The 25321-nt window shown below is 35.9% G+C and overlaps 6 protein-coding genes and 1 long non-coding RNA gene across 10 annotated transcripts; 3 read left to right on the forward strand and 4 right to left on the reverse strand.

Annotated features, from left to right (window-relative positions):
- Positions 1–255: 255 nt before the first annotated feature.
- On the reverse strand, positions 256–6364 carry LOC100747787 (vitellogenin-3-like). The gene is made up of 16 exons (XM_003494452.4): positions 6248–6364; positions 6104–6142; positions 5674–5969; positions 5445–5585; positions 5202–5378; positions 4974–5116; positions 4504–4881; positions 4095–4423; positions 3371–3996; positions 2393–3285; positions 2191–2320; positions 1874–2110; positions 1453–1806; positions 1102–1384; positions 732–1029; positions 256–605 (listed from the first exon to the last, which is right to left on the reverse strand). Exons 1-16 carry the CDS (start codon positions 6303–6305, stop codon positions 416–418), a joined length of 4572 nt encoding a protein of 1523 aa, XP_003494500.3. The 5' UTR covers positions 6306–6364; the 3' UTR covers positions 256–415.
- Positions 6365–8006: 1642 nt separating this feature from the next.
- LOC100747909 (inosine triphosphate pyrophosphatase) lies at positions 8007–9064 on the reverse strand. 3 transcript variants are annotated; one of them, XM_003494453.4, is made up of 2 exons: positions 8931–9064; positions 8007–8699 (listed from the first exon to the last, which is right to left on the reverse strand). In XM_003494453.4, the coding sequence occupies exon 2, from the start codon at positions 8696–8698 to the stop codon at positions 8126–8128; it is 573 nt and encodes a 190-aa protein (XP_003494501.1). In that variant the 5' UTR covers position 8699; positions 8931–9064; the 3' UTR covers positions 8007–8125. The 3 variants fall into 3 exon arrangements, with proteins under 3 accessions (XP_003494501.1, XP_033180192.1, XP_012248480.1); XM_033324301.1 differs by having other exon boundaries at positions 8945–9023; XM_012393057.3 differs by lacking the exon at positions 8931–9064 and adding an exon at positions 8882–8904.
- A 262-nt stretch (positions 9065–9326) lies between these two features.
- Positions 9327–11431, forward strand: LOC100742690 (26S proteasome non-ATPase regulatory subunit 7). The gene is made up of 4 exons (XM_003494411.4): positions 9327–9629; positions 9862–9954; positions 10030–10208; positions 10283–11431. The coding sequence occupies exons 1-4, from the start codon at positions 9455–9457 to the stop codon at positions 10796–10798; spliced, it is 963 nt and encodes a 320-aa protein (XP_003494459.1). The 5' UTR covers positions 9327–9454; the 3' UTR covers positions 10799–11431.
- Positions 11300–17576, reverse strand: LOC100748028 (protein artichoke). The gene is made up of 9 exons (XM_024371864.2): positions 16357–17576; positions 15586–16292; positions 14715–15039; positions 14355–14621; positions 13807–13960; positions 13515–13727; positions 12723–13449; positions 12328–12653; positions 11300–12253 (listed from the first exon to the last, which is right to left on the reverse strand). Exons 1-9 carry the CDS (start codon positions 17572–17574, stop codon positions 11757–11759), a joined length of 4434 nt encoding a protein of 1477 aa, XP_024227632.1. The 5' UTR covers positions 17575–17576; the 3' UTR covers positions 11300–11756.
- Positions 14486–15172, forward strand: LOC105681832. Its single transcript, XR_001102755.3, has 2 exons — positions 14486–14625; positions 14808–15172. It is a non-coding gene; the product is annotated as an uncharacterized LOC105681832 (long non-coding RNA).
- Positions 17575–22865, forward strand: LOC100742809 (L-threonine 3-dehydrogenase, mitochondrial). Of its 2 annotated transcripts, none has more exons than XM_003494412.4 (5): positions 17575–20715; positions 21046–21309; positions 21604–21864; positions 22239–22505; positions 22577–22865. In XM_003494412.4, exons 1-5 carry the CDS (start codon positions 20559–20561, stop codon positions 22735–22737), a joined length of 1110 nt encoding a protein of 369 aa, XP_003494460.1. In that variant the 5' UTR covers positions 17575–20558; the 3' UTR covers positions 22738–22865. The 2 variants fall into 2 exon arrangements, with proteins under 2 accessions (XP_003494460.1, XP_012248628.1); XM_012393205.3 differs by having other exon boundaries at positions 21604–21771; positions 22577–22835.
- LOC100742925 (DNA primase large subunit) lies at positions 22775–25258 on the reverse strand. The gene is made up of 8 exons (XM_003494413.4): positions 25143–25258; positions 24841–25022; positions 24377–24714; positions 24066–24293; positions 23855–23989; positions 23421–23799; positions 23194–23355; positions 22775–23117 (listed from the first exon to the last, which is right to left on the reverse strand). The coding sequence occupies exons 2-8, from the start codon at positions 24992–24994 to the stop codon at positions 22846–22848; spliced, it is 1668 nt and encodes a 555-aa protein (XP_003494461.1). The 5' UTR covers positions 24995–25022; positions 25143–25258; the 3' UTR covers positions 22775–22845.
- Between the last annotated feature and the right edge of the window lie 63 nt (positions 25259–25321).

Consider the following 25321-nt stretch of genomic DNA (forward strand, 5'->3'; position numbering starts at 1 on the left):
GCTATTTCTAGACAACTGTAAATATAAAATATGAAAGAAATAAAACTTTATTTGTTCAATTTCAAATTGTACAATTTTATAAAAAATTAGTAAAAAAGTGACACTTCTGCAATATTTATAAAATGAATTTAGACATAATAATGAATTTTTTTTTCTTTTACTAACATAATATATTTCATTGTAATTACATCACGACGATAAAATTGAATGATTTGACGATTACCACTGTAAAGGTAAAGAATAACTAACCGAAGATTGCCCGGGATAAATCTTTATTCGTCTACTTTTTGTATCTACATGATCATTTTATATTAAGTTCTCTTGTCGGACAATGTACACCTACTGCTTTAGATAATTTCCGCTGAATACGTTTCATAAAATGGGAAATATGATTAAATGATTTCATTTGATCTCTTTAAAGATGCGAGACACTGTATATCTGTGGAATTTTCGTTTCGTGCGTGCTATCCATATGACCGCACATCCCAGTTACTTGACCTTGAAGTGAGGTGCCCATAAAAATTGTCACGCTGTCTGGTAGATAGTAAATTTGGAACGGTAGTAATTGAGATTCGATCGTCACAATTTCATAACCTTTGGTCAACCTGCCCGAAAAAGCACGAATATTATAATTATACTCCAGTACCGTGTTATTCTGCAGAAATCATCCTGTGAGATTAAAATTTAAGCAAATGAGAATTTGTTGGAAAATTAATACTGAGGGAATTCACCTAATAACGTAGGAGTCAGAGTTCTTAGGTATCATAACACCTTTTTCTATATTCGTTTTGTCTATAACTTCATTATCTATGGTGACTGTCATGCCTCCATTGACAGGCATGATTTCCAATTCATGTTCACCTACATAAACCTTCAGAGCCAATACATTGTCTTGCACTGATTTCACGAAGATACTGTACATTTGGTCTATATGATCACCAGACAGCAGAGTCCATTTGTCTCGTACGATGTACGGAATGATACCATTATCTAGAGTGACAAGAACTCGAGGACGAACTGTGCAGAACTCTATGAATAGTATAAAGATACTGATGACTATCGTATTAATGATTACTTGTTATAAGTAGCAAAATAACTTACTGAGTCCGCCTTTAACGTAATTATTTAACATTAAGAAAGAGAATTGTGCGTTATCCATCCATGGATTCCAAAGTGGATCACCAAATGGTAAATGGACCAATTCGTAACTGTACGTCGGTCCAGCGACGGCTGTGTTAAGGAGAGATGTCGAATATGGGAATTCTAAGACAATCTTCGCGTTTCCGGGTTCCACATGATTCCAAGTATATTTCATATGCGAGAAGTAAGCAGCACGTAAAATATCTTGTGCCATATTTACGATCGATGTCAAATATAGAGGTACCTGTAATACGAATAAAGGTCAAGTATATAATTAAACTACTACAATAGTACTAAATTGTAAATATTTACCTTCCTTAGCGTCATATTTACGGTGTACTTTCTCAGGGTTGAATGACGCAACGCTTCTTCAATACATTCTCTAGTCTTAGGAACAATCGACCCCTTGGAGTAAAACAAAGAATTTTGACTTTGTTTAGAGCACACACTATGCATGCTGTCGTGGACGATATGATCTTTTTGGTCTTCTGACATTTCACCTTTCACGACTATTGTGACGTCCATGTCATCGCGTACACACTTATCATCTTTCGTTTGCCCCATGGTGATCGTCACTTTTGAATTAATTTCCTTTTCTTCATTAACTTTCCACGCACCTACTTTCCAGCCAATCATCGGATAATCTTTTTGTGCCTCGATACATATCTAAGAAAACACGTCAAATGTCTTTTTAACGAAAACGTTTCACGTATAGATCTTAAACCTTACAAACCTTCAGGTTTTTCTCTTCTGGCGTAATACGAGTGATCATAACTTTCATACTGTTGTTGAAGTGTCCCTGAGAAAATATAATGTTAACATTCATATCCCACTGTCTTACAGATTCATCAGTGGAGGCTGCTTTGACGTTCATATTTCCCCGAATATCGATTCTCTTGCTACTAATCAAAACCATTTTTTCATGATTGTGATCCAAATCTTGAAAACTAACTTTTCCGGTTAAGTCGATCTAAATAAACAGTAAAAAAATTAGAATTAAAAGAAGGAAGATTCACGTATTGCATAAGTAAAGTCACTTTTTTAACTTACCATCGAAGTAGGATAAGCGATACTTGGTTCACTTTTATACACAATTACGCAACTTCCTTCTTGCTTCGCAATTATATTGTTCATTATGTTATGATGAACTGCCATAACAGGTTTCATCCATGAACAGCCACTACGCAAAGAAAATAAGTTTTGATGCTACTCCTTCTCCTTGTCCGTTGTCATCCCTTAACTTTATACTTACATGGTGTTTTTATATTTGTCTGAGTACACTTCAAGCCAGTGATTAACAGGCGAGACAGGAACAGTATCGTTGTCACAATGAAGTATCATCGAAAATCGAGTACCAGTGTCCTTCGAGTCAAAGTTGCTCTCGTAAGTTTTCAAACTAGCACCAGTGGTGATAACTTCGTGATGACGGCAAGTGGAACACAATTTCTTCAACAGATCGTGCTGATCTCCTGTAAGGGTGACATAGTTCTTTCCGTGAAAGGATATTCCAACGACCGAGAATTCCGAAACAGGCAATCTTGCCAATGAAACTTTAAAACTCTTCGTGTCCTGATTGTAACCGATGGCTATATCACAAGGCAAAGTAACGTCTACAGACGACGTTTTACGAATAGAGTGCCAGGAATCAACGACAGGATTGTAAATCGACATCACGTATTCACCGTGCATCCATTGTTGATATTTGACTTTTGATTTCAAGATTAAATGATTTTTATTCTCGGAATATTCAACGCTTCCTCTGAGAGAGCTCAAAGATGGTACTTTAGAAGCCAAAACGGCTGGTACACCAAGATCGGTGACCATGTGCATTTCGGAATGACTATGGTACAGCACAGTCTGCCAGTTGATAACATTTAGATACTCGGTAATGAGCTTGTTCCATTCCTTCAATTTATCAAGAAGTTTCAACGAATTACTCTCGTCAGAGTGGACTATGAAAACAACATTGTCGTTCATTGTTAGAATCACGTTAACGTTTATATCTTTAATTGCCGGTATATCTTTGACTGCTCGATTCAATATATTCTTCACATTGTCATTTTTAATTGCCTCTACGACTTTGTGGAGCACATTATGATTGATATGCTTTAAGATTTTGCTCATGCCATCTATGTTCCAGTGAACCTAAGACGTAGAAAAAAAGTTGAATGATACTAAAGAGAACTCAAATAATATTTTTCATATATACGATAATATCGAATGGACTCACTCCCAATGTGGTAACAGGTTTATGAGCAACAGTTTCGACGTGTTCCACTGAACCAACGTACGGTAAACCAGTTAAATTGTCGAGAACTAAGGAAGCCATCACGCTCTCACTGAATCCGTACTTTTCATCTACGTAGTCAACGTGGATTTTGCTTGAAAGTGGTTGATTCAGGTTCCTTATGCGAATAAACTTCAATATTTTCTTAGCCATTTCTCGAATTTTCATCAGGCAAGGGTCTACCGAGTTGGCAAGTCCTTTAACGGTATCCACATAATAATTATACAGATGTTCGTCTTTTTCGTAAACCATTAACCAGTATATGTTCATAACATGCCCTAAGTTAGGCTCTTGATTAACTTGGTGCATCAGTACATTAAAAGCAGCGATTCTCACTGCCGAGGGAAGGCTAACGTCACTAAGGACTGGCCAGAGTATGTCGTGAATACAATTTTTATGCACGTTTATGTTTTTTAGGGTCCAAATAGCTTGCACTCGAATGTTGTGTGGCTTTTCGGAAACAACCTCTTCGCCTTTGATGATAGGCTCCAGATGTTTCAAAACATGTTTCGATCGAACGTTCTTCATAGCCATCATGTATACCATCTTCATGTGAAACATCGGCTCATCTGCAACATTTGTTATCAATCATATTGAAGAATGCGAGGGCTTAAGAACTAAGAAATTAATTAAAAAATAGAAAGAAAAAGTGATAGAAATTCCATACTTCTAACATGATCCATGAAATGCTTCAAGTATCTCTCCATAAGAGGATCGACAACTTCGGTCTGTTCTTTCTTGAAGGTCTTATGAATCAGTGTGGCAAAGCAGAATATGCCAGCTTCCCTTACGCTCGGAGAAACGAATTCGCCTAAGTTAAGGAGTTCTTCCATCTGTAAAAGCAGTTCCTTCGATGGAACTTTTACGTGCATCGGAAGATTGGCAAGCATCGTGACGGCAACCCAATTCGGTACACTCTTTGTACGGACTACATTTCGCGTGAAAAGGCACGCAGCAGGAGTTCCTACGTGTGGTACTATTGTAAGGAAAATATTTCTGAAAAGGCATGAAAAAATTGGTGTGAAGATATGTTACATAGTTATTTTTCAATCACCGATAAATATCGGTTTACTCACCTCACTGCTTCCACTTTGGCATCTTTGATATCCTCAATTTCGCTAAACACTTTGTTCAAGGATGCAACGTTCATGTACTTCATAACGTGTAAAATTCTGTTGATCGTTTGGTCGTGCTTCCAATCTATTTGTTTCTTATCGACGTGAGTTTCCTTCAGGTAACCAGCAACCTCGTCCAACATTTTCTTCACTTTAACCACAAGTTCATCGAGTTTAACAACATGCCGGTGACCAGTTACGTCTATATCAGCTTCAGGAACGTATGGAGTTTTAGGTTCATCGTAGATGACCTTCTCGATAGGCGAAACAATTAAGTGTTTGGAGCCCATTAATTGAATGTCAGATACGGGAACGACCTTTTCGAGGGACAAAGTTTGGCTGCAAAAACAGATATCGTTCTTAAATAAAACTTTAGCGAAGTGTTTATACGTATTTGGAATTATAATAATATGTTATCACTCTCAAATTACTTGATCAAAAGATAATGAGCTTCTGATGCAGCCAGCCATGGGAAGTAGTTAATCACTGCATGTCCAATCAATTTTTTAATAAGGATTTCATTATCCTGATTATCTATTACGAAAACGCGTCTGCTGGAAGTGCTCATGTCGTTCTATGTAACGATATAGAAATGAAAATTATGAAATTAAAATTTTAGTACAGAAAAAATGATAGAAGAGATCTACTGTTCTTAATACCCTTTCATGTACTTGACATTTGTGGCATTGAACATGATTAAACTCGTGGTATTTGAAGTGAGAACAGTTCATGGATTCGTAGAACTTTGTAACTACGAACTCTTTGCCAGATGTTGCTTGCATTTCGTCCATTGGCTGTACGTTATATGCCACTTCGCAATTGCCATGAATGGTAACCTAGTGGTAACAACCAAAGAGAACATTAACCAAAACCCAAGGATGTTCCCATCAGTCGTTACCTACCTCCTGAGATATAAAACTATGTGCTTTTATTGGGCTTTGAACATGCATCTGATCCAAGTCCAATTGAAGCATAGAGACGATACCCTTCTTCACGTTCTTCGACCATCCTGGCTCATCTTCTACGAATTTCACGCCTTCAAGCTATGATAATACAAATATGTTTCATTTCCTTCGTTATTGGAATGCTTGTCGCATTTCTAAATTACTTCTTTATCTTCTCGTAACTTACGTGCCCATTTTCCTCATAGATAACGAGGAAAGGATTCAACAGCGCTTTAGCGGCGTCGATCGGTAACAGCTGGCTTACAGACTCGTAATGTTTCATCGGTCCATTGTACAACCCATGTTTCATATCACTCAAAGTAACGTAAAAGGTATTCTTTGAGTTTGGATTGGTGACATCGTGGTGCACCTGAAGGAGGCATTCGATATTAAAGTCGGATGCGAATGGAGCCGGGTCGATGATTCCAGCGTTCACGTCAGCATGGTATTTGTAAGTCACAATTTTTCCATGGGGGAAAGGTGCTGCAATAATGTTTGATGAGATTATATTTATAACTGTGTCTTAAAATTGTCATGCGATTCGTAATTTCAAGTCCAAAACTTCTCTGCATGAAGAGTTCGGCCGACTTGGTTCACTTTATTTCCATTTAACGTACCTTGAACGGCAAACGCCGTAGCTAAGATCGCCAATAATGCTGCAAAATAAGAAATTTGTGTAATATTTCAAGTTATTGATAACGTTCGAAGATATATGAGAACAAAACATGTAAACCCCTCTTTGCTCTTTCCTTATTACTTACCGATTAGAGTATCCATTATAGTATGACCCATGCAACAAGACTGGTATTGCCGCTGCATCGCTTTCTCCTTTTATAAGGCGAAAAATCTGCAAATCCCGGTGGAATAAGAAAATGCGAATACAATGATAACCCCTCCCGAAAGGATGTTATGAACTGGCTGTGCCGGTGTAATCAATACACAAGATAACCCGTTCGGACATCGTCATCAGTTACTTTTGCTACGTGAATAATTTTTAAAAATATCACCTAAATTAGCTAGAACCTGGTCCGTAGTTTTTACGTTAATTGAGCATTTCATAGAAATTTGTCTTTTTAATCTCCTTCTATCCTTTCACGAAACAAATACATATAAACAATATCAAATAAAACCTTATCAGCTATTTTGTCGGAAAGTATCGCGGATATGGATTGAAAACTTGTTCTTAATTAAATGGGACTGAAAGATTAATTAATATTTTTGGGATAGTCCCTTTATTCTCTCTTCTTCTTTTTCCCTAGTGTCGAAATAAAATTTAAGTGAGAAATTCTTTTTATTTTACATAATTAGAGAATTGCGGTGAAGAATATTTTTCTCAAAAAAAGAAACATCGACAAATCATCAGAATAAATGTATTCTGGATTAAGAGATATTTTCCATGGCATTGCTAGAGTTCCAAATATTTATTAAGTCATTGAACAGTTGATAAAATTAATGCAACAAGCGATGCGCAGGCGGCACGCATTCTTACATACGCTCTGAACTTCTTTTATTCCTTGAAGTTTCTCTTGGAAGAGGCATTCTCTGTTATGATTCTTTAATTGTACAAAATAAAAAAGAATATTATTACATCGATAACAACTATTCCATTGAAAGAAAAAATAAGGGGAGCAGCCTTTGTTCTAGAAGCCTTAAAAAATCTGTGATATATTAGATAATTAGTTCCCCTGACCCATTTAATTAAAAGAAAAGAATTGTTTTTATATTCGTAGAAAACTTTGATTAATCATTGGCTATTTATTTATAGTTTCACAATATAATCAGTGATAAATAACATAATTTGATGTGCTAATTTTAATACGATGACAGACAATTTCCTTGATAGAAAATTTTCCTTAAGATTGTTTTTGTTCTTTTAAGTCACAGTATTGCAAATATTTTCGATTAATGAATATAATTGGCTTTATCAATAACGTTCAGAAGAGCAACAAATAAAATCCGATTGCGTGTTTACCGTCGTGCGTGACAATCAATAACAATATAAAAGTATATAAAGATTACATTATTCCATATATAGCAATAACGAAAAAAGAATGTTACTAATAATGTTACTAATGTTACTGCGAAATAAATACGTCCACTTTTTTGTATGTATTATATATTGACAAAATTTTAAAAATTCAAAAATATAAATTTTCATTGATAAATAAACGTGGTACAATGTTAAAAAATATTGCATCATTTTACAACACATCGATAAATGTATGGTCAATATTTACGTTACGTGAAATATCGTTTGCTAAAATCAATTTTTAAATTCTTTTCCTACTTTTTATTGTTCGTATAAACAATTCTTCGGTAACAACTTATGACGAAGTCCATCAGCTATCGTCACCCCAGTCAAACTGTATTTTAAACGCTAAATCTGCTTTGATAAAATAAGAATAATTTACGTAGTAAATTAACATTGGATTAAAATGACGAATGCATACTTTGATGATATACAATCATTCATGCGAGAAAATACATATTTATATAGGAAATAGTAAACAATACGCCATGAAAAACAATTAAAATATATTTCTCAATGCTAATAGCTTGCAAATACATATTTTGAATACCTATAGGAAACATAAAATTAAATGAATATTATACTTTCAGGAACAATAATTTTTTTCGATTTAATGTTGAACCTCTTTCATAAAATGTTCCTTTAGTTTCTTTAGCGCTTTGCTACGGTGTGAAATTTGATTCTTCACTTCTTTCGGTAATTCTGCATAGGTTTTATCACTGCCCAAAGGCTGGAAACATGCATCCCAACCAAAATCTCGTGGTCCTCGAGGACTCACGATGGTTCCATCGGTTCTACCCTGAAACAATAAAACCGGATCTTCCGGTTCTCCGGCGCAATAGGCAAAAGTGCAAAGCGCTTCCGCAGTTTTGTCTTCCCAACCATGGAGCATTTGGTACAATCCTTCTGGTCCTAATTTATCTAAGAACCATTTGATATAAGGTCCAGGCAATCCTTTCATTGCTTTGAAGCATAAACATGTGTCTTCAATAATAACAGGACCTTTTATTATATCTGCTGCTGTTCGACATTTGGAAACGCAAATCTCATCTATCTCTCCTTGATATTCCGGAAGGTCCACCTTCATGTTTTTAACTTCTCGTGGAAAATTCTTTCCCAGAATAGTCACAAATTCCTCCAGTTTTTTTTCATTTCCGGTTACGAAGGTTATTGGTTTCGACATTCTGTAAAAGAATATGAAATCTAAAATTTCCCGCCTATTCTGATTTCTACAGTTGGTAAACATGTCGGCAAGAATATATATTATGAAAGCAAAAACATAAGACGCATTGGCCTTCCTTCTCGAATAAATAAGATTAAATAATTATTAAAAGATATACATATATTATATGTAGATGCATATTTCATGACTCAATATTACGTTTGTCACATTTCTTTAGGTAATTACTACATATCTGATAAGAACTACCTTGCAATACTTCAGAATCGAACAAAACACGTGTGGAAGAGTATATTTTCGCAACAGTGCTGCTAACTATAATTTCTTATTGTACTTACAATAAATGCAAAAGCATTTTTATAATTATTTAGAAAATAAATTTCATGAAAATTTCATTCGCTTTGTCTCACCTCGTGAGGGATATAAATTGGAAAAAAAATGTATAAAGGTTACATATATACAAAATCTTTAAATTGACCTTAAGCTGATTTTAAATTAGGATATAATTAGTTATTGTAATATAATTATTATTAATTATTATTTAATATATTATTATTTTTTGCTTGTTGGAAATACCTAGGATATAATATCTTATAGAGATATAGTTGATACATTTTCCTGAAAGTGGCGCTTATATTGTCAGATATTGTTTACTTTCACGTACTTAGAAGGGTCTTTTGTGAATGGTCAGTGAATGACTTGGATGTTGTTTCTGTTGTGGCTACGTTCATTGGTTAAAGTCAAAGGAATTGCTCAAAAATGCCGAGTCAAGAGGTTGTAACTACAAAAGTAGTCGTGCACCCTTTAGTTTTATTAAGTGTGGTGGATCATTTTAATCGTATGGGAAAAATTGGCAATCAGAAGAGAGTTGTTGGTGTTCTTTTGGGATGTTGGAGGGCTAAAGGCGTTCTAGACGTGTCAAACAGTTTTGCAGGTTAGGTTGATGCTACTATCATTCACTATTTGCTTTTGAGAGTTTTACCAACTTTTTTAATAAAATGGCATATTTTTTACTAATTTATCGTTCTTTTGATACCTTTATAGATAAAATGAAGTTATTTTTATCATAAAAATTTCTAATTTTAATAGCCTATATAGACATGCACACATTTCAAATTTTAGTTAAATGAATTAAGAATATCAAATATTATTATCTTCGTTTACAGTTCCTTTTGATGAAGATGATAAGGACAAAAGTGTATGGTTCCTTGATCATGATTATCTTGAAAACATGTATGGAATGTTTAAAAAGGTCAACGGTATGTATCTATTGGAAACATAAGCACATGAGCTGATAAACAATCAGAATTTTATATTTCATTAATCCATTTTAGCCCGTGAAAAGGTAGTAGGATGGTATCATACTGGGCCCAAATTACATCAAAATGATGTTGCGATTAACGAATTAATCAGAAGATATTGCCCTAATTCTGTTTTGGTCATTATAGACGCTAAACCCAAAGATCTTGGTCTTCCAACAGAGGCGTATCAAGCTGTTGAAGAAGTTCACGATGTATGTTTCATAACATAATTGCTATGTAAATGTTAATTTATATTGTAATTAATATAACTGTAAATTGATTACAGGATGGTTCCCCGACATCTAAGACCTTTGAACACATTCCTAGTGAAATCGGTGCAGAGGAAGCAGAAGAAGTAGGTGTAGAACATTTACTAAGAGATATTAAGGACACCACAGTTGGTACCCTTAGTCAAAGAATTACAAATCAACTACTAGGTTTAAAAGGTCTTCATGAACAAATTAGAGAAATTAGAGATTATTTGCTACAAGTTGGTAATGGAAAATTACCTATTAATCATCAGATTGTTTATCAACTACAAGATATTTTTAATTTACTGCCCGATATGACACAAAGTAGCTTTGTTGATTCATTATACGTGAAAACAAATGATCAAATGTTGGTTGTGTATCTTGCTGCTCTCGTTAGATCCATAGTGGCTTTACACAATTTGATCAATAATAAACTAACCAATCGCGATGCTGAGAAAAAAGAAACAGATAAGAAAGAAGCGAAAAAGGATGAGAAGAAAGAAGAAGAAAAAAAGGACGAAAAAGATAAAGCAAAAAACAAAAGTCAGTGAATGAAGTGAAACTAAGACTAATTTGTGTGATTGAGACTGTTAACATTGCAGAAGTTCACAAACGTTGCAGAGTTTGTTTATACATGTACAAATGTATTTTGTGCTTACAAACGATTGGTATTTCAAATTAACACCAAAATAAATCGAATGTTCGAATGTTAAAGTGGTCTATCATAGTATGATATATACATTAAATAAAAGATACGATAGTAGAACTGCAGTTACACATTTCCACCATTTATAGTAAATATGAATTATAGCAAGTATGTTGTACAATTAATAAGAATTCTGTATGAAACTACGTTTACAAGACATAATGCAATGAATGTTTTCACTGATAATTCTTTTCTTTCATACTAGGAATGAGCAACTGCTTCAAACTACTTATAACTTTTATATAATGTATCAATATCGGTAAAAAAAATTTCGTAATTTTTTCATAAACCAATACCATTCAATTGTCGTTCACGGCACGTTTGAATGTATCAACGTTTTCTATATCATCTGAAGGTAGCAGATAAGATTCTTATAACACACGATTCGTAGATATTATAAACATATTTTCTAGAGAAGTTAAGCTTTCTTAACTATCATACTGCGTTATTAATAAAAATCAATCATTCGGATTTATAATTTTATTTGTGTTTCATTACTACACAAAAACTCTGTGAACGCCATTACGATATGCACAATAAATCAGTTGTGCATTTCTTTATATTATAAAATTTCATATCTGACCATAGGCATGAAGCACAAAATTGTGAACCTTTTATGGACATGTTATCTGTTTTTCATAATTAAAACACTTTAACATTGTCCCGTAACACTTGGATTCTTTTTATCTTGTTTTTACCGTTCAGGCCGACCGATATTTTACACGTAATTAAGAGCACTTCAAATATTAATTATTTAATAAATTAATTGTGCTGGAGATATCTATATTTAATCTTCCATGTTTTTATATGAAAATGTACAAAATAAGAGAGAGATATATTTGACCCAATAAAGTCGATCGAGTCACACTAGTCTTTTCACCTCCACTGTATACTACACCAACAAAAGGTTCTAAATTAGTGTCGTTATAATGTTGAAAGTACCAGTTAAAAGAATTGTCTTCAAGAATCTCAGCATTTTCATTGGAAGATCCATCTATGCCAAACAATTTCTCCTCGGCATTCTCCAAATTTCGTTGAACAGCTTCCGCCACGGATTTTTGTTTCTCTGGTTCACCAGAGAGGCCAATACGCGGTGATGGAACTTTCGTTATCGTTGGCCTGCCTAGTGGACGCAGATTTGGAACCAACGAAGGTACTTGACCTCCTGGTATCAGGAACGCTGAAAGAGCCGATGCCTCTGTTTCTCGAGAAACTTGAGACGTGGAAGAAAAATTTTTCCGATTTTCCGAAAGGGTTGAACGGGAACTTGATCGTTCTGTTACGATAGTACTCGAGTCATCTGTAATTAATATTAAAGAAATATTTACTTTAAATTACGTGTAAAAAAAATTACGATACAAGTTATAATTTTACCACTCGGCTCGTTTGGGATGTTTGTTACAGGACTGGACGTTTTTTGAAATCCGTTTACTTCAGTATCCCAGTAGGAATCTTTTTCTCCTTGTAATATCTCTGTTGATATTTCCTTTGTCGTTTCCAAGACAGCTCTCGGAGTAGTCCAAACAATTCTACTCGCTACTTCTATTTGTGGCCTTTCTTCGTTTTTACTTGCTTTTTTAATCATCTCTAGAGTTTCTCCACTATAAATTTCGGTAGATGTAGAAGTTTCATTTGTTTCTTGCAATGACTCGTCTGCCGCGGGGCTCAAATCAGACGTCTTCGTTGAATTTGTAACAGCACTGAAAAGATGAACAATAAGATACGTATAACAATTCTTGTCTTATTTAACAACTTATTGACTCGTTTACCTGATTTTTTTCGTGTCAGTTACTTGCCAACGAGAATCTTGTTCATTAGCTGACACCGTGGACAACTCTTCCCTTTCTTTGGACCCTGCTTTAGGCTTGCTCGTTTTTGGATAAGCCCTTTCGACTTTCACCACCGTTCCATTTCCACTTTTCCATCGTTTTCGCCCTTCTTGAGTAATGTTTGAGTTTTGAACCCTTGATGTTTCATTTTTAATCTGTTTTTCATAAGTTAGCCTGGGATCAACGATAGGTACAAATCCACCTTGTCCACGTGGTAACGGTACGAAACCACCTCTATGGATTTCCGGTTCTGTAGGTGGGAACATCCTGTAACGACCTCTTCCAGGTCTTCCCGAAGAATTCTTTCTTTCGAACTTCTTCCTCGAATTACCCCAAAGATTGAAATTGAGACTAGGCAAAGGAACCCCGAAAAAGGTAAAACCAGAGCTACTGGGAGAGGGAGGCATCGAAGTACCCTTTTTTATGGGAATCGTATTGTTCGTCGAAGGTTGAATCATCTCCGTTGTTTGAGTGGCTTTCACAGCTTCTGGTGCTATTGTAGTCAGAAACTGAGTCGACGTGAAAGTTACATTTGTCGTATTACTTTTGCTGTCTTGGTAATCCGGATAGTCGTAGAAGTAATCAGTATCCTGAGTATTGGGAGGATTTTGTGTTGACGAGTCTTTTAGATTCATACGAAGTGGTACCATCTCCGTTGCTCCAAATACTGATAAAGTATTTATTAAGCATCTGATTGATAAACGAAAGTGATAATTTGCAAATATTACTCACTAGAAGAGGAGACAGGATACGGTGCAACGTCGATCATTTCCGCCTCGCAGCCGGGGTGGATCGGATCAATCTGTCTTTCGCGTTGACAATCCTGACGTGATAATCTAATTTCCTTGAATAAAGATCCGTCCGCGCATCTTGGACCTTCGGAGGAAGCTTGCTGCAGCCATCCCCTTAACCATAACATTCCACAGGAACACGAAAGTGGATTTCCTTTAATACGAGTAAAATTATTTTTACGAAACACTAGTATAGAATACCAAGTAGTAAAGAAAAGAAGAAATTTGATTACCATCGATATCTAAGACAGCGATGTTTGATCGCAATCTTTTGAACGCTGCTTCCGAAACGGAAGCCATTCGATTGCTTCTTAAACTGAGAACTCGAAGTCTCGGCATTTCATCGAAAGGCGAACCTTGGATGGTACAAATACGATTGTTGTCCATCTGCAATTAACATGGACAACATATGTAAAACGATCCGCTATCTTCTTAAATAACGATACAGCTACATTTGCAGAATAATTGCTCTACTAGCATAACGAGTGGCCTCGCACCACGCTTCGTGGCGAAGTTTCACTCTCGACGAGAAAGTATTCCCCGTTATTACTAAAGACTATCCCCACCATAGGCATATTTTTTCGTACTCGGTTTGCGTTTAATACGATCATTACGAAAATCGACTTTTATCACAACCATTCCATTCATTTTCACTCTCGAATACTTCATTTGAAAGAAAGAGATATTTCGTTCACAAGTCATTAATTCTTTTTAATTAGCACATTTATTAGCAAATAATCTACGAAGCAATTATTTTCATCCTCAATTTTGTTTTACTTACTTTCAGCTCGACCAACCACTCCATCGATGCTAAACTGTTGCTCGATACCCTAGACAATCGATTATTGCTCAAATCTAAAACTTCCAGGGAACGCAAGCTCTCTAAACCAACGTAGTCCAACGAAGGTAAATGATTGTTGCTTAGATTAAGGAAGAGAAGGTGAGGCACGTTAATGAATGCGTTACTTGCAATTTCCTGGATCCGATTTTCCTGAAGTTCCGCGCTTTGCAGCAGTGGCAACTCGGTGAAAGCTCCGCTTGGAATTATCTACGTACGTATGTCCAGATAATTATAGCGACAGTAACCAATCGTTATAGTTTCTCGATTAAAATCAAAGGAACAACAAATATTTTCTGCTACCTGTAATCGATTTTTCCCAAGTCGTATCGCCTGCAATTCGGGCAGAGCTCTGATAGCGTTTCGTTCGATAATTCTCAGATCATTATTTTCCAGATCGATTAACGTTAACCGTGGCAAACCATCAAAGGCGCCTTCACGCAACTCGCGGATACGATTCCTGACAAGTTTGAGCTCAAGCAAGGCCGATAGACTGCTCAATGTTTCCGGCGACAGGATGTTCAGCTTGTTGAAGCTCAAGTCGAGTACCTGAAGAGCTGTTAAGCCGTGTAACGATCCGGGTAACTCGGTCAAAGTATTGTGCGACGCGTATAGTTCACGAAGGTCTCTGCAATTAACGTCGTTTCCTCCCTTTGATATGGAGTCATTAACAGGAACAGTCGTTTCCGACTTTGACAAATCGGTCTGCCTAAACGTATCTCGGCAGACTTAAGATCAGTTTGCAATAAAATGTTGAAATGAAAAATAGTAATTTTGATTGAAAAAAGGATAGAGGAAAACGTTTAGCGTTCAGAAACTAATACGCCAATAAGTTAAATGACTAAATTTCTAAAAAAAATTACCGTTTAAGGGACCGATCTTTTCGTTCGCATTTAAGCGATTAGAGCTGACTTGTTAAAGCAACAGAAACTGGTAGAAAATAAACGACACGCCAGGATGGTGCCATCTCGCAAATAGAAGGGGACATTCAACACGGGCATGAAGAACTTTCTAGGTACCAATTTGCTAGTGACGCAACCATATAACTACGAGTGAAACTGCTTTTCTACTCGCTTGTTGACGTGCAAAAAATGGCGCATCTTTACGTAGTTTTGTACGCATTATGGTACGAGTGTACTATATGATTATACACAAGAATATTTCATTTTGTTACCTGGTACTTGAAAAAGTTGCATGAGGTATTTGCGCAAGGTTGTTCCTGCTGAGATCCAATCTCTGTAATCGAATATTTTCCTGGAAGATATCTGGCCTTAGAACTTCCAAACGACTGCCCCGTAAATTTAAATCCATCAGCGATCTCAATGGTCTAAAACTTCGTCCATGTAGAGTGACTAATCGATTATATTTTAAGTCCAATTGCTCCAATCTCGACAACCCTTCGAATGCGCCGTCTTCTAAGATTCGAAGAGAATTGTAGCCGAAATTTAACTTTCTCAAGTTCGGCAGGTCGGTCAAAGTTCCTGGTGGTATTCTTTCGATTCCGTTTGCGCTGAGATCCAAGGACCTGAGAACTGGCAGATCGAGGTCTTGAGAAGACACAGCTGGTAGAACGATGATCCGATTCATAGGCATGTGAAGATGTTCTATGTTTCTCGGTAAACCCGGAACTATCTCGAGCATTCGATTCCAACCGATGTCCAGTTCGTAAAGATTAGCTAAATGATGAAACGTGAGGGGATGAAGAACCGAGAGCGCGTTTCCAGAAATGTTGATGTGCTCTAAAGCCGGTGTACCCATGAACGAGTCAGGCTCTATAAGGCCTACAGCGTTTCCGCTCATATCCAAACGTCTCAAACTTGGCAAATTTGCTAATAAACGAGGCTCTATATGACGAAAGTAGTTTTCTGAAAGATCTAGACCCTGAAATTGTAATAGAGCACGATTAAGCTAGAACATAGAGAACGTTTCATCGTCGACCACTTACTTTCAATGATGGCAAGTTCCAGAACGGCGCTTCCAATAAGTTTGACAAAGAATTATTTTTCAATCTAAGTTCCCTAAGAGCAGGCATCGCGGTGAAGGTTTCTCTCTGCAGAAAGGCCACTCTATTGTGATCAAGGTGAAGTCTTTCCAGTGTGAGATGCCCCCTGAGTGCCCCAAATGGTATCTCCTCGATTTGATTGTGACTAACATCGAGAAACTTCAATCTAGGCAAAGCCTCCATTATCGATCTCAGTTCAGTCACGTGACTTAGATCGTTGTTGATCATCCACATCTCCTCCAAGATGTTTCCGGGCCTGCGCGGGAAGAACTCGGGATGTATGCGATGTATTAGATTGTGATTGAGATCTACGGTCTTCAATGCTGGCATTCTTTGAAATGCTCCAGCGAACACCTCGGTAATATAATTCCTTGATAAGTACAAGCGAGAGAGAACAGATAAGTCTGTGAAGGCTCCTTCGCCAAGACGATTTATGCGATTTCTGTCCAGTCGTATCACCGAAAGCGAAGGTAGATCCATACAGGCACGGCCGATCATGCCAGCGTCCACGATCGAGTTTCCAACCAACGAGACCTCTTTCAATTCTGGTAAATCTATCAATGCTCGAGGATGAACCCAATGAACTCCACAGTCTGTGATGTTTATCAACTCGAGACGCGATAGGCTACGAAACAGGCCAGCTTCTAAACGTATCAGACGTGGACTACCAAAAACGTGGAACTGTTCCAAATTAGTCAAGTCTCGAAAATTTCTTGGAGCCAATTCTAGTAAAGCCGGAGAGTTGATCTGGAGATATCTGAGCTTTGGCAGTCCAGAGAATTTAGGCAGCTTTTTCATCGCTTTACTCTGCAAGGTTACTGCCTCGAGACCCTGCAGATTTTCCAAGCTATCTACTGGCAAGGAACGCAAATCTGGTTCCACGACAAATAGCTCTAAGAGAGAGTCGTGAAGTCCCTCTAGCCACCCTGACGACACTCTTTCAAGGCGATTATTTCGGAGCATTAAACGAAGAACACGTAGAGTAGCAAAAACTTTGCCTGGTAGACTAGGCAGATTGTTGTTCTCCAGGATCAATTCGTCTACCGGTCGATCTAAATAATGACTCACTGCCTTTAGACCCTCGAGAACTTTTGGTAGCTCACTATGGCTGCACCTATTGACATATAAGGAATAAATTTCATCCGACTGGTCTTTTCCCATATTTGAAGTACGACACTTGCCATATTTGAATCTCCATGTCACGAGTAGAACATCTGCAAGGTAGAATCCTCTCCTGAGTAGGACATCCGTACTCTGAACCTAACTGAGCACTGACACTGATACAGAACAGTGTCAGGAACCAGCCAGTTATAAAGAGGTTTCCACCCCACGGTAGTTTAACCATAGCGCATTTGGATCTTGGTCTACGACCTTAAATACCAGTCCCACATCTTCTGAAAAAATGATTTAATCTCTAACGCGCAACCAACAATTTTTCCTTCTTTTTAAATTGTAAAAGCGTAACACGCGTTCGTTTCTTTGTAAAACTGGTCGTGATCATCGAGTGTTAAACCGCCCTTGGATGTCACGGTATTTTCTTTGCGTAAACCAAAGGACGCACGGTAGATATACGTGTACACGTACTGTCTACACGTCACGGTCGTAGACGACAAAATTAATGCTTCGTACCGTAAGCAAAGCTAAAGACCGCTAGGACAATCTTTCCCCGCAATAATTACCATCGCCACAAAATTACACGACATAGCTATATTATATCTCTCGCGAGCAAATCAAAATGTTTGTCGTAAATGCAACAAACAGCATAGTGTTTCAAAATACGAAGCATATGTCACGAACGACGCTAAAATATACTTCGACGTCCTATCGTGTCGTCGAACGACTTAAAGAATGGAGCATTGAAGTAAAGCACTGACTTAAGGGAATCGATACGGAAGAGGAAAGTCTTTTTACTCTATCTGATAGAATGAAAACAAAGGTGTTCTTCGAGGATAGTGTCACGGGTGACCACGTGTGTTTCATAATGCGCCTTCCGTAAGTAGGAACAATCGGACGACCTGGAAAGGCAGTCAGACATAAAGAATGTCGATATCACGGTGATCATTAATAAAGAAAGGTTTAATTAAAGATCCATGTGTCAGTTGAAAAGGCCGATTTATACCGCGTACTTCGTTGCAAATTTAAGGGAGCAAATCAGAATTGAGGTATACAGGTCGTTACACTCGCGTGATTGCATTTGCATTGCTCCAAACTAGACTACCTGATTGTTAGGAAATCGCTTTTCATCGTTCAGTGAACTTTCAAATTAAACTATTGAATTCGACTTGATACTAAACAAGCGAGTCTTTTCTATGGACATTCCCTGACAAAACGGGTCTTCGCGTGACTCGAGCTGATTCTGCAAACAGTTGACATAATCCTTCGTTGTGTGGTCTACTAGTGGTAAATTACAACGTGTACAATCGATACAGGTGCAGCACCTCTTCTATTGCAATCGTTATCGTCTATAACTACGATCGAATCATAGCGATCGTATGTGATACTAGTGAAAGTGATATAGCTACGCTTCTTTCGTTTCCTTCCTTGGCTCTGTTTCTCTTTAAACCGCACCAAGTGTAACTACATGGAATTATGCGACTTTAAAATTGGTTGCAAGCGGATTGAGACAACGTTGAATAATAGGAACAGTGTTGTTCCATATATATATGTATTCGTTACTATCCACGACGAAATTATTCTTTGACGTGACGATCTGAAAAAATGAAACTATCCAACCCTTCTGTCTGTTCGATCATTCCTACCTTTTGACTCCGTTTAACTCGCCAAAAGTCTCGACTTATTTCTGGGAATGGGAACGTTCTCTTCCTCTTGGGATTTCGATGGTTTCCATAAAACTGTACTATCTTGAGCAAGAGATTAAACAGCACTGTTTGTTCACAAATAAAAAAATAGCACGTCGCGTATTTTGGCGTTGTTTCGAAAAGCTAGAGCGTCGGTGCGCTCGTTACGAACAGATACGGGCTAACTACACGAAGAAGTTTTGTGCAAAGCGTGCTGATGCACAAAGTCGAGGGGAGAAGATGACTGTGGCGTGGGTGATGGCGAGCGAGACGAAAAGAGAATTGCGAAGTGCCGTGTCCAACCACCGTGAAGGCACGCTTCCAGGAAATTCTTCCCTTTCCACCAAATCTTTACCATACGTGCCAAATTTGACAAATTTCAGATTTAGGATCAACCGTTTTTAAATGTTTTCGCACTTCGAGCATGTCAAAAGATTTTCAAGACGCTACGATTAATTTACAATTATAGAGGATATTTCATAAGCATTGCAAAGATCGAGTAAAATTGAAGCTTGAAAGAAATTAATATTTTCGTACTACTTGATTTTATTCTCTTACTCTAAATAAATTCTATTTATCATGATGTTAGACAACTCTACGACTTAAATCGACAAGAATCACGATTTTCATGATTTTCCTAGGAACGTGCAGCTAAATATGTTCCAGTCCAGATGACACGAGTTCCGTCTTCTCTTATTCACTTTTTTTTTTTAAATGTAGGAAACATGCATTAGTTAGATTCGAAATATGTAATATTGCAGAAAATTTCCATTCGTCTCTAGCTAATCGGTATAAGATTACCATTTATCCAGGACTGGTATCTGAATAGTTGAACGCGTAAAAAAGTGGATTGCTTTTGGTATGTACGTCTGCCTGAAAGATACAATTTTCAAATATTGGAAACATATAGTTAAAGAATACATAGTAATACTTAATTTCTATTAATAATCGATAAATTTCTGTAAAATTAATGGCAGATTACAGAGACGAACAGGCGTCTTATTCGAATAGATTTACCATTGATCAGAGAGTTCTGTACTTATTGATGCACCAACACAAGTTAAAGAACTAATCCGTGTTACAACTGGTTTCTCTATAATATTGCGTGATTATGCGTGCCTGTGGCACTTGTTTATCGTGATCGAGTCGAGGAAGGTCCCCAATTTTCCATGGTTCTTTGAAAATCACGTCTTTTTGTGCGGATAAAAGTTTTTTCCTCGAGCTATTTTCCTTTTTGAGTTCATATGACTGTGCTGTAATCGACGAAACATATAGAAATAATTTTCTTTCGATAAAAAGAACCATCGCTTCTTCCGTCACTAAAATTTTTCTTTCGAATCTCGAGATATGTGGTGCAAGAATTTCTCAAAAACTTCTCAGTGGTTCGCAAGAAATACTTTGAGACATTATCACATTACAAACAATTGTTCGTCGCGAGAAATTAGAAAAACTGGGATCAATAGATCGTATACTACCGAAAGATCACCAAGGATACTTATTACTGGTGAGTACGTTTTACGAAACCAGTTAGGGCTTTTAGAACCAGTTGGCCTTGTTATACATCACACAATTTTCACGCCAATGCTCCAAGCAAAAGGTACACATATGTATACACGTAACTTAACTTATCTGAAAATCTGAGGAATAAAAGCAAGCAAATTATTTAATTGTTGAAAAATAGGTAGTCACGACTTTACATTTACACAAAAATAGAATATTCGCTTTTTACTTATTCTGAATTAAAAAGAACAAAAAAAAAACGTGTTTTCCTGTACATTAATCGTTATCAATAAAAATCTACTTGACATTTACGATATATTTATATCTTTATAAGGTGGTCTCGGGCAACTGGGTACTGAGTGTGCGAAACTACTTCGTAAAAATTACGGAAGCGAAAACGTGATATTATCTGACATAATCAAACCGACAGAAGAAAATTTATCCAACGGACCGTTCATTTTTGCTGATATTCTCGATTTTAAAGGGCTTCAAAAAATTGTGGTCAATTACAGAATCGATTGGCTAATTCATTTTAGCGCCCTTCTCAGCGCTGTAGGCGAGCAGAATGTTCCTCTAGCAGTGAGAGTCAATATAGAAGGTAACATAATGTTTCAAGTTTTACGATAAGATAGACAATATTTCGATGAAATGGAATGTCGCGCCAAGTGAATCTGTCATTGTGATAATAATTATATTGTTAACGTAGTCATAAAAGAAAGTAAACGAGAGAAAGTAGCTTTCTTAGATATCTTTGAAAAAAATCTTCGTGCAATGAAACAAGTAGAATTGTTATTCGAAACGTAAAAACTTAAACCGAAAAATGTGTAAAAATCTCTAAACTATACTTATAGATTAAGGGAAAGTTCTATAGAAAATTAATGTTTCATCTTAGGAATGCACAATGTGATTGAACTGGCAAAGCAGTACAAATTAAGAATATTCATTCCATCAACAATCGGAGCCTTTGGACCAGATTCACCACGGAATCCTACTCCAAATGTAACTATTCAGCGTCCACGAACAATTTATGGTGTTAGCAAAGTCCATGCCGAGTTATTAGGTGAATATTATCATCACAGATTCGGGCTTGACTTCCGCTGTCTTCGATTTCCGGGAGTCATTAGCAGTGACCCACCAGGTGGTGGTACCACAGGTGTACTTTTCATCATATTTTATTCATTTTTTACTCTTTATTCTCTCTCCTGCATTGTTTATTATTTTTTATTTATAAAGAATAAAATTGTATCATAAAAACATTTTCCTGTATCAAGAAATGGAGCATCATGATTAGAATAACAACATAATAGCGCAATTCATTGGTTTTTAAGGACAATGGTATTAGTAAATTGTTGAGCGTCTCTTGATCATGAACCGTGAGATCGCTTCTTGCGTTTCCCTTGTCTCCTGAAGCGTAAATCTTAAAACAGTAAAATCACATGATAAATAAAACCATAATTTGTAATAAAAAATAATATTCTGTAGGTAATTAATGATTGTACGATATTGTATGTACATTTTTTTTTGCAGACTACGCAGTTGCAGTTTTCCATGAAGGATTATTTGCTAAAAAATACGAATGCTATTTAGAACCTTATACCAGATTACCAATGATTTATATTGAGGATTGCTTATCAGCACTTTTTCAGTTTTTAAACGCTCCAAACGAACAATTACAAAGAAGAGTATACAATGTTACTGCCATGAGTTTCACACCTGAAGAATTATTTAATGAACTTAAAAAGCACGTACCTGATTTACAGATTTCGTATAAGCCGGACGCAAGACAATATATTGGTTGGTCTATAACACACAATACATATATTAGTATCGATATGTATAAAGATAATATACTGTTCAAATTTTAGCTGAAAGCTGGCCTCAAGTTTTTGATGACAGTGAAGCGCGTCGGGACTGGGGTTGGCGACATAAATACAACCTGGAAAAACTCGTAGAATCAATGATTCGCGATGTGAAAAAAAATATGTCAAACAAAAGATCATTAAAGGAGGTCAACAGTTATGTATAATATAAAATCATTTAGGAAATAATTTATATAAATTAGCCAAGGTATAAAAATATTATTTATTTTACAACAAAAACACGATACAAAGTTTAGCAAATATATTTTTATACTTCACATGTCTTCACTCATTAATTGAGCGATATCATCATCATTAAGATGATTTTCGATCCTTTTTGGGGTTGGTCTAGCAGCTCTAGTCGGGGTCGAGTTCATTCTTGCCATTCTTCTTGATGGTGTGGAACCTTTATCTATACTTCTCGAAGGTGTCATTGCACTTCTTAAAGGTGTACTAACATTTCTGTCGATGTTTCGGGGAGTACCAATTCCAGGACTACCAATATTGTGCCTCCCACTTTGTGAGAGTCTTTCTTTGTTTTCAGGTTCTGCATACAAAATAAAAATAAGTTTATTTGTTAACATAATTCCTATATATCTCCCTAATATGAAATACTATTGCACCTGCTGCATTATCCTTAGACAATATGGCACGACTTTCCATGAAATATACATTTGGATGATTAATAGGTTTATCTGGTAAACGATCATGTATAAATTCAAAATATGCTGTACAAGCACCAAAGTAATTTTGTTCTTTAGCAAGGTCTGTTATTTCATTAATACCTGAAGTATACAAGATTGTAGGTATCATTCCTTAGAATTTATAAGTAAAAGAACAATATTCTTACTTGCTGCAGTTACACCATAATTAAATAATTTTTGTCTCAACGATCCTTGATCCATGTGTTTAAATGGACAACCATGATATTCTCCAGCGCTTACAGCAGAAGATATAATTTTTGTACACCCAAGAGGAGTGTAATTTGTTTGTTTACCCTCTTTACCATAAGTATGCCTTATAGTATAGGCATATTCTTTATCAAATTTTCCTGGGTCAATTTTCTTTGTGAATTCGGTTTTCCAGAAGGATAAAGCATCTTCCAATGTTACTCCTATACCTTTTATAAATAAACCATACTGAATACGCCCACTGTTTTTTAGATGGTGGTGAGTTCTAAGTGCTTCGTGTAATACTCTCATGCACAAAGGATACGAAGTTTTTGATAACTGAAAATTATGTAATATTATACAAATGTAAGATCATGAGAAATAAATTAATTACCTCATCCAACTTATCTATAGGTGTAGCAGCACTAGTCCAAAGAACAGTTGTCCTTTCAGAAACATTATGTACAGATTTGAGACACGAGGCTATTCTTTCATCACCATACACACGTCCAACAGACATTCTTGCATCCTAATGTTGAAAACAGAATCAAATTAGTCACACATTAAACAGAATTTGGTTAATTAATATAATAAAGGAAACTTACTGGCATACCATCAACTAAATTTTTCCTAAAACAAGAAACAAACAAAGATACTAAGTCAGTTTGTGGTATAAATGCTATTCCTTGATTCAGATAAACCCTGCGTGATCTAATTAAATCAGTGACTTTTTGAAAGGGCACTTTATAAAACTCTGTCATATCAACATTTTTTACTTTTGCGGTGGATGAACCAAGTTCTTCCCTAAGTTCATCTTTTTCTTCTGATGTAATCTTAGAAAAATAACATTAAAGATAACAATCATAAAACTTGAAATAATTAACTTATATTTTATTTTATTAATTTTATTTCTTACTTGCTGGCAATCAATTTTATGCATACTAAGTAACTTTTCTACTCCTTCTTTATCTAATGAGTTGAATCTTAATTTAAAAAATTCTACTTCTTGATTAATAAACCATGTTTGGTTATCTGGCTCAAAACAATGTGATAGTCTCAATATAAAATGTGATATATGATCCTTTCTTCTATACTGTAAATCTGTTTCTGTCGGTGTTTTGCATCCCTTTGCATACAAAAGATGTGCATAATATTTAAGTCCATCTTTAGTTAAAGCTGTGTTTAGATTTTGTTTACGCTCTTCTAATGTCTTAAAATCTGTTCTATTTGCATTGTTTTCAATGTGTAATAAAACTATAAATAATTATATGTAGTTATGTACAATTGGAACTATTTTGATACACAACTCTTAAATTTTATAGATATACAAAGAAACAATTATTAAATAGTAAATTAATCATGACATTCCATAATACTTACGTCTTAATCTTTCTTTAGCCAACTGTTCAAATTCTGTAAGTAGTACTTCACCTCTTGGAGGAAAATCATACATTTGTAGATCATGAGGATAGATATCCTCAAGATCATTACTTTTCACTTTAATTGCATATCGTCTTCTTTTAGTATATTCCATTTTTTAAAAATAAATATATCCACTCTACCTGTCACATCAAATACATTTATAAATTTATTGCTTTAAACAGATTATTTAAATAATTTGTATAGTAGAAATTTTATATAATAATTACAATTAATAAAATTACTGATAGGTAAACACGTACCTATTTGAGGATACTTTATTCGTTGCATACGATCAATTTAACGTTAAGGCACTTAAGCAGCCATTACTATAGCACTATCTTTCCCGCGCTTTTTTCCCGCTATTTTTCGATCGAAACTGTTCGATAGGGAAGGTAATGCAAAAAAAGTATATTGTGTTCATTAAAAAATTTTAATATGT

The sequence above is a fragment of the Bombus impatiens genome, unplaced genomic scaffold, assembly GCF_000188095.3.
Source record: "Bombus impatiens unplaced genomic scaffold, BIMP_2.2 scf_2222, whole genome shotgun sequence".
NCBI classification, from domain to species: Eukaryota; Metazoa; Arthropoda; class Insecta; order Hymenoptera; family Apidae; genus Bombus; species Bombus impatiens.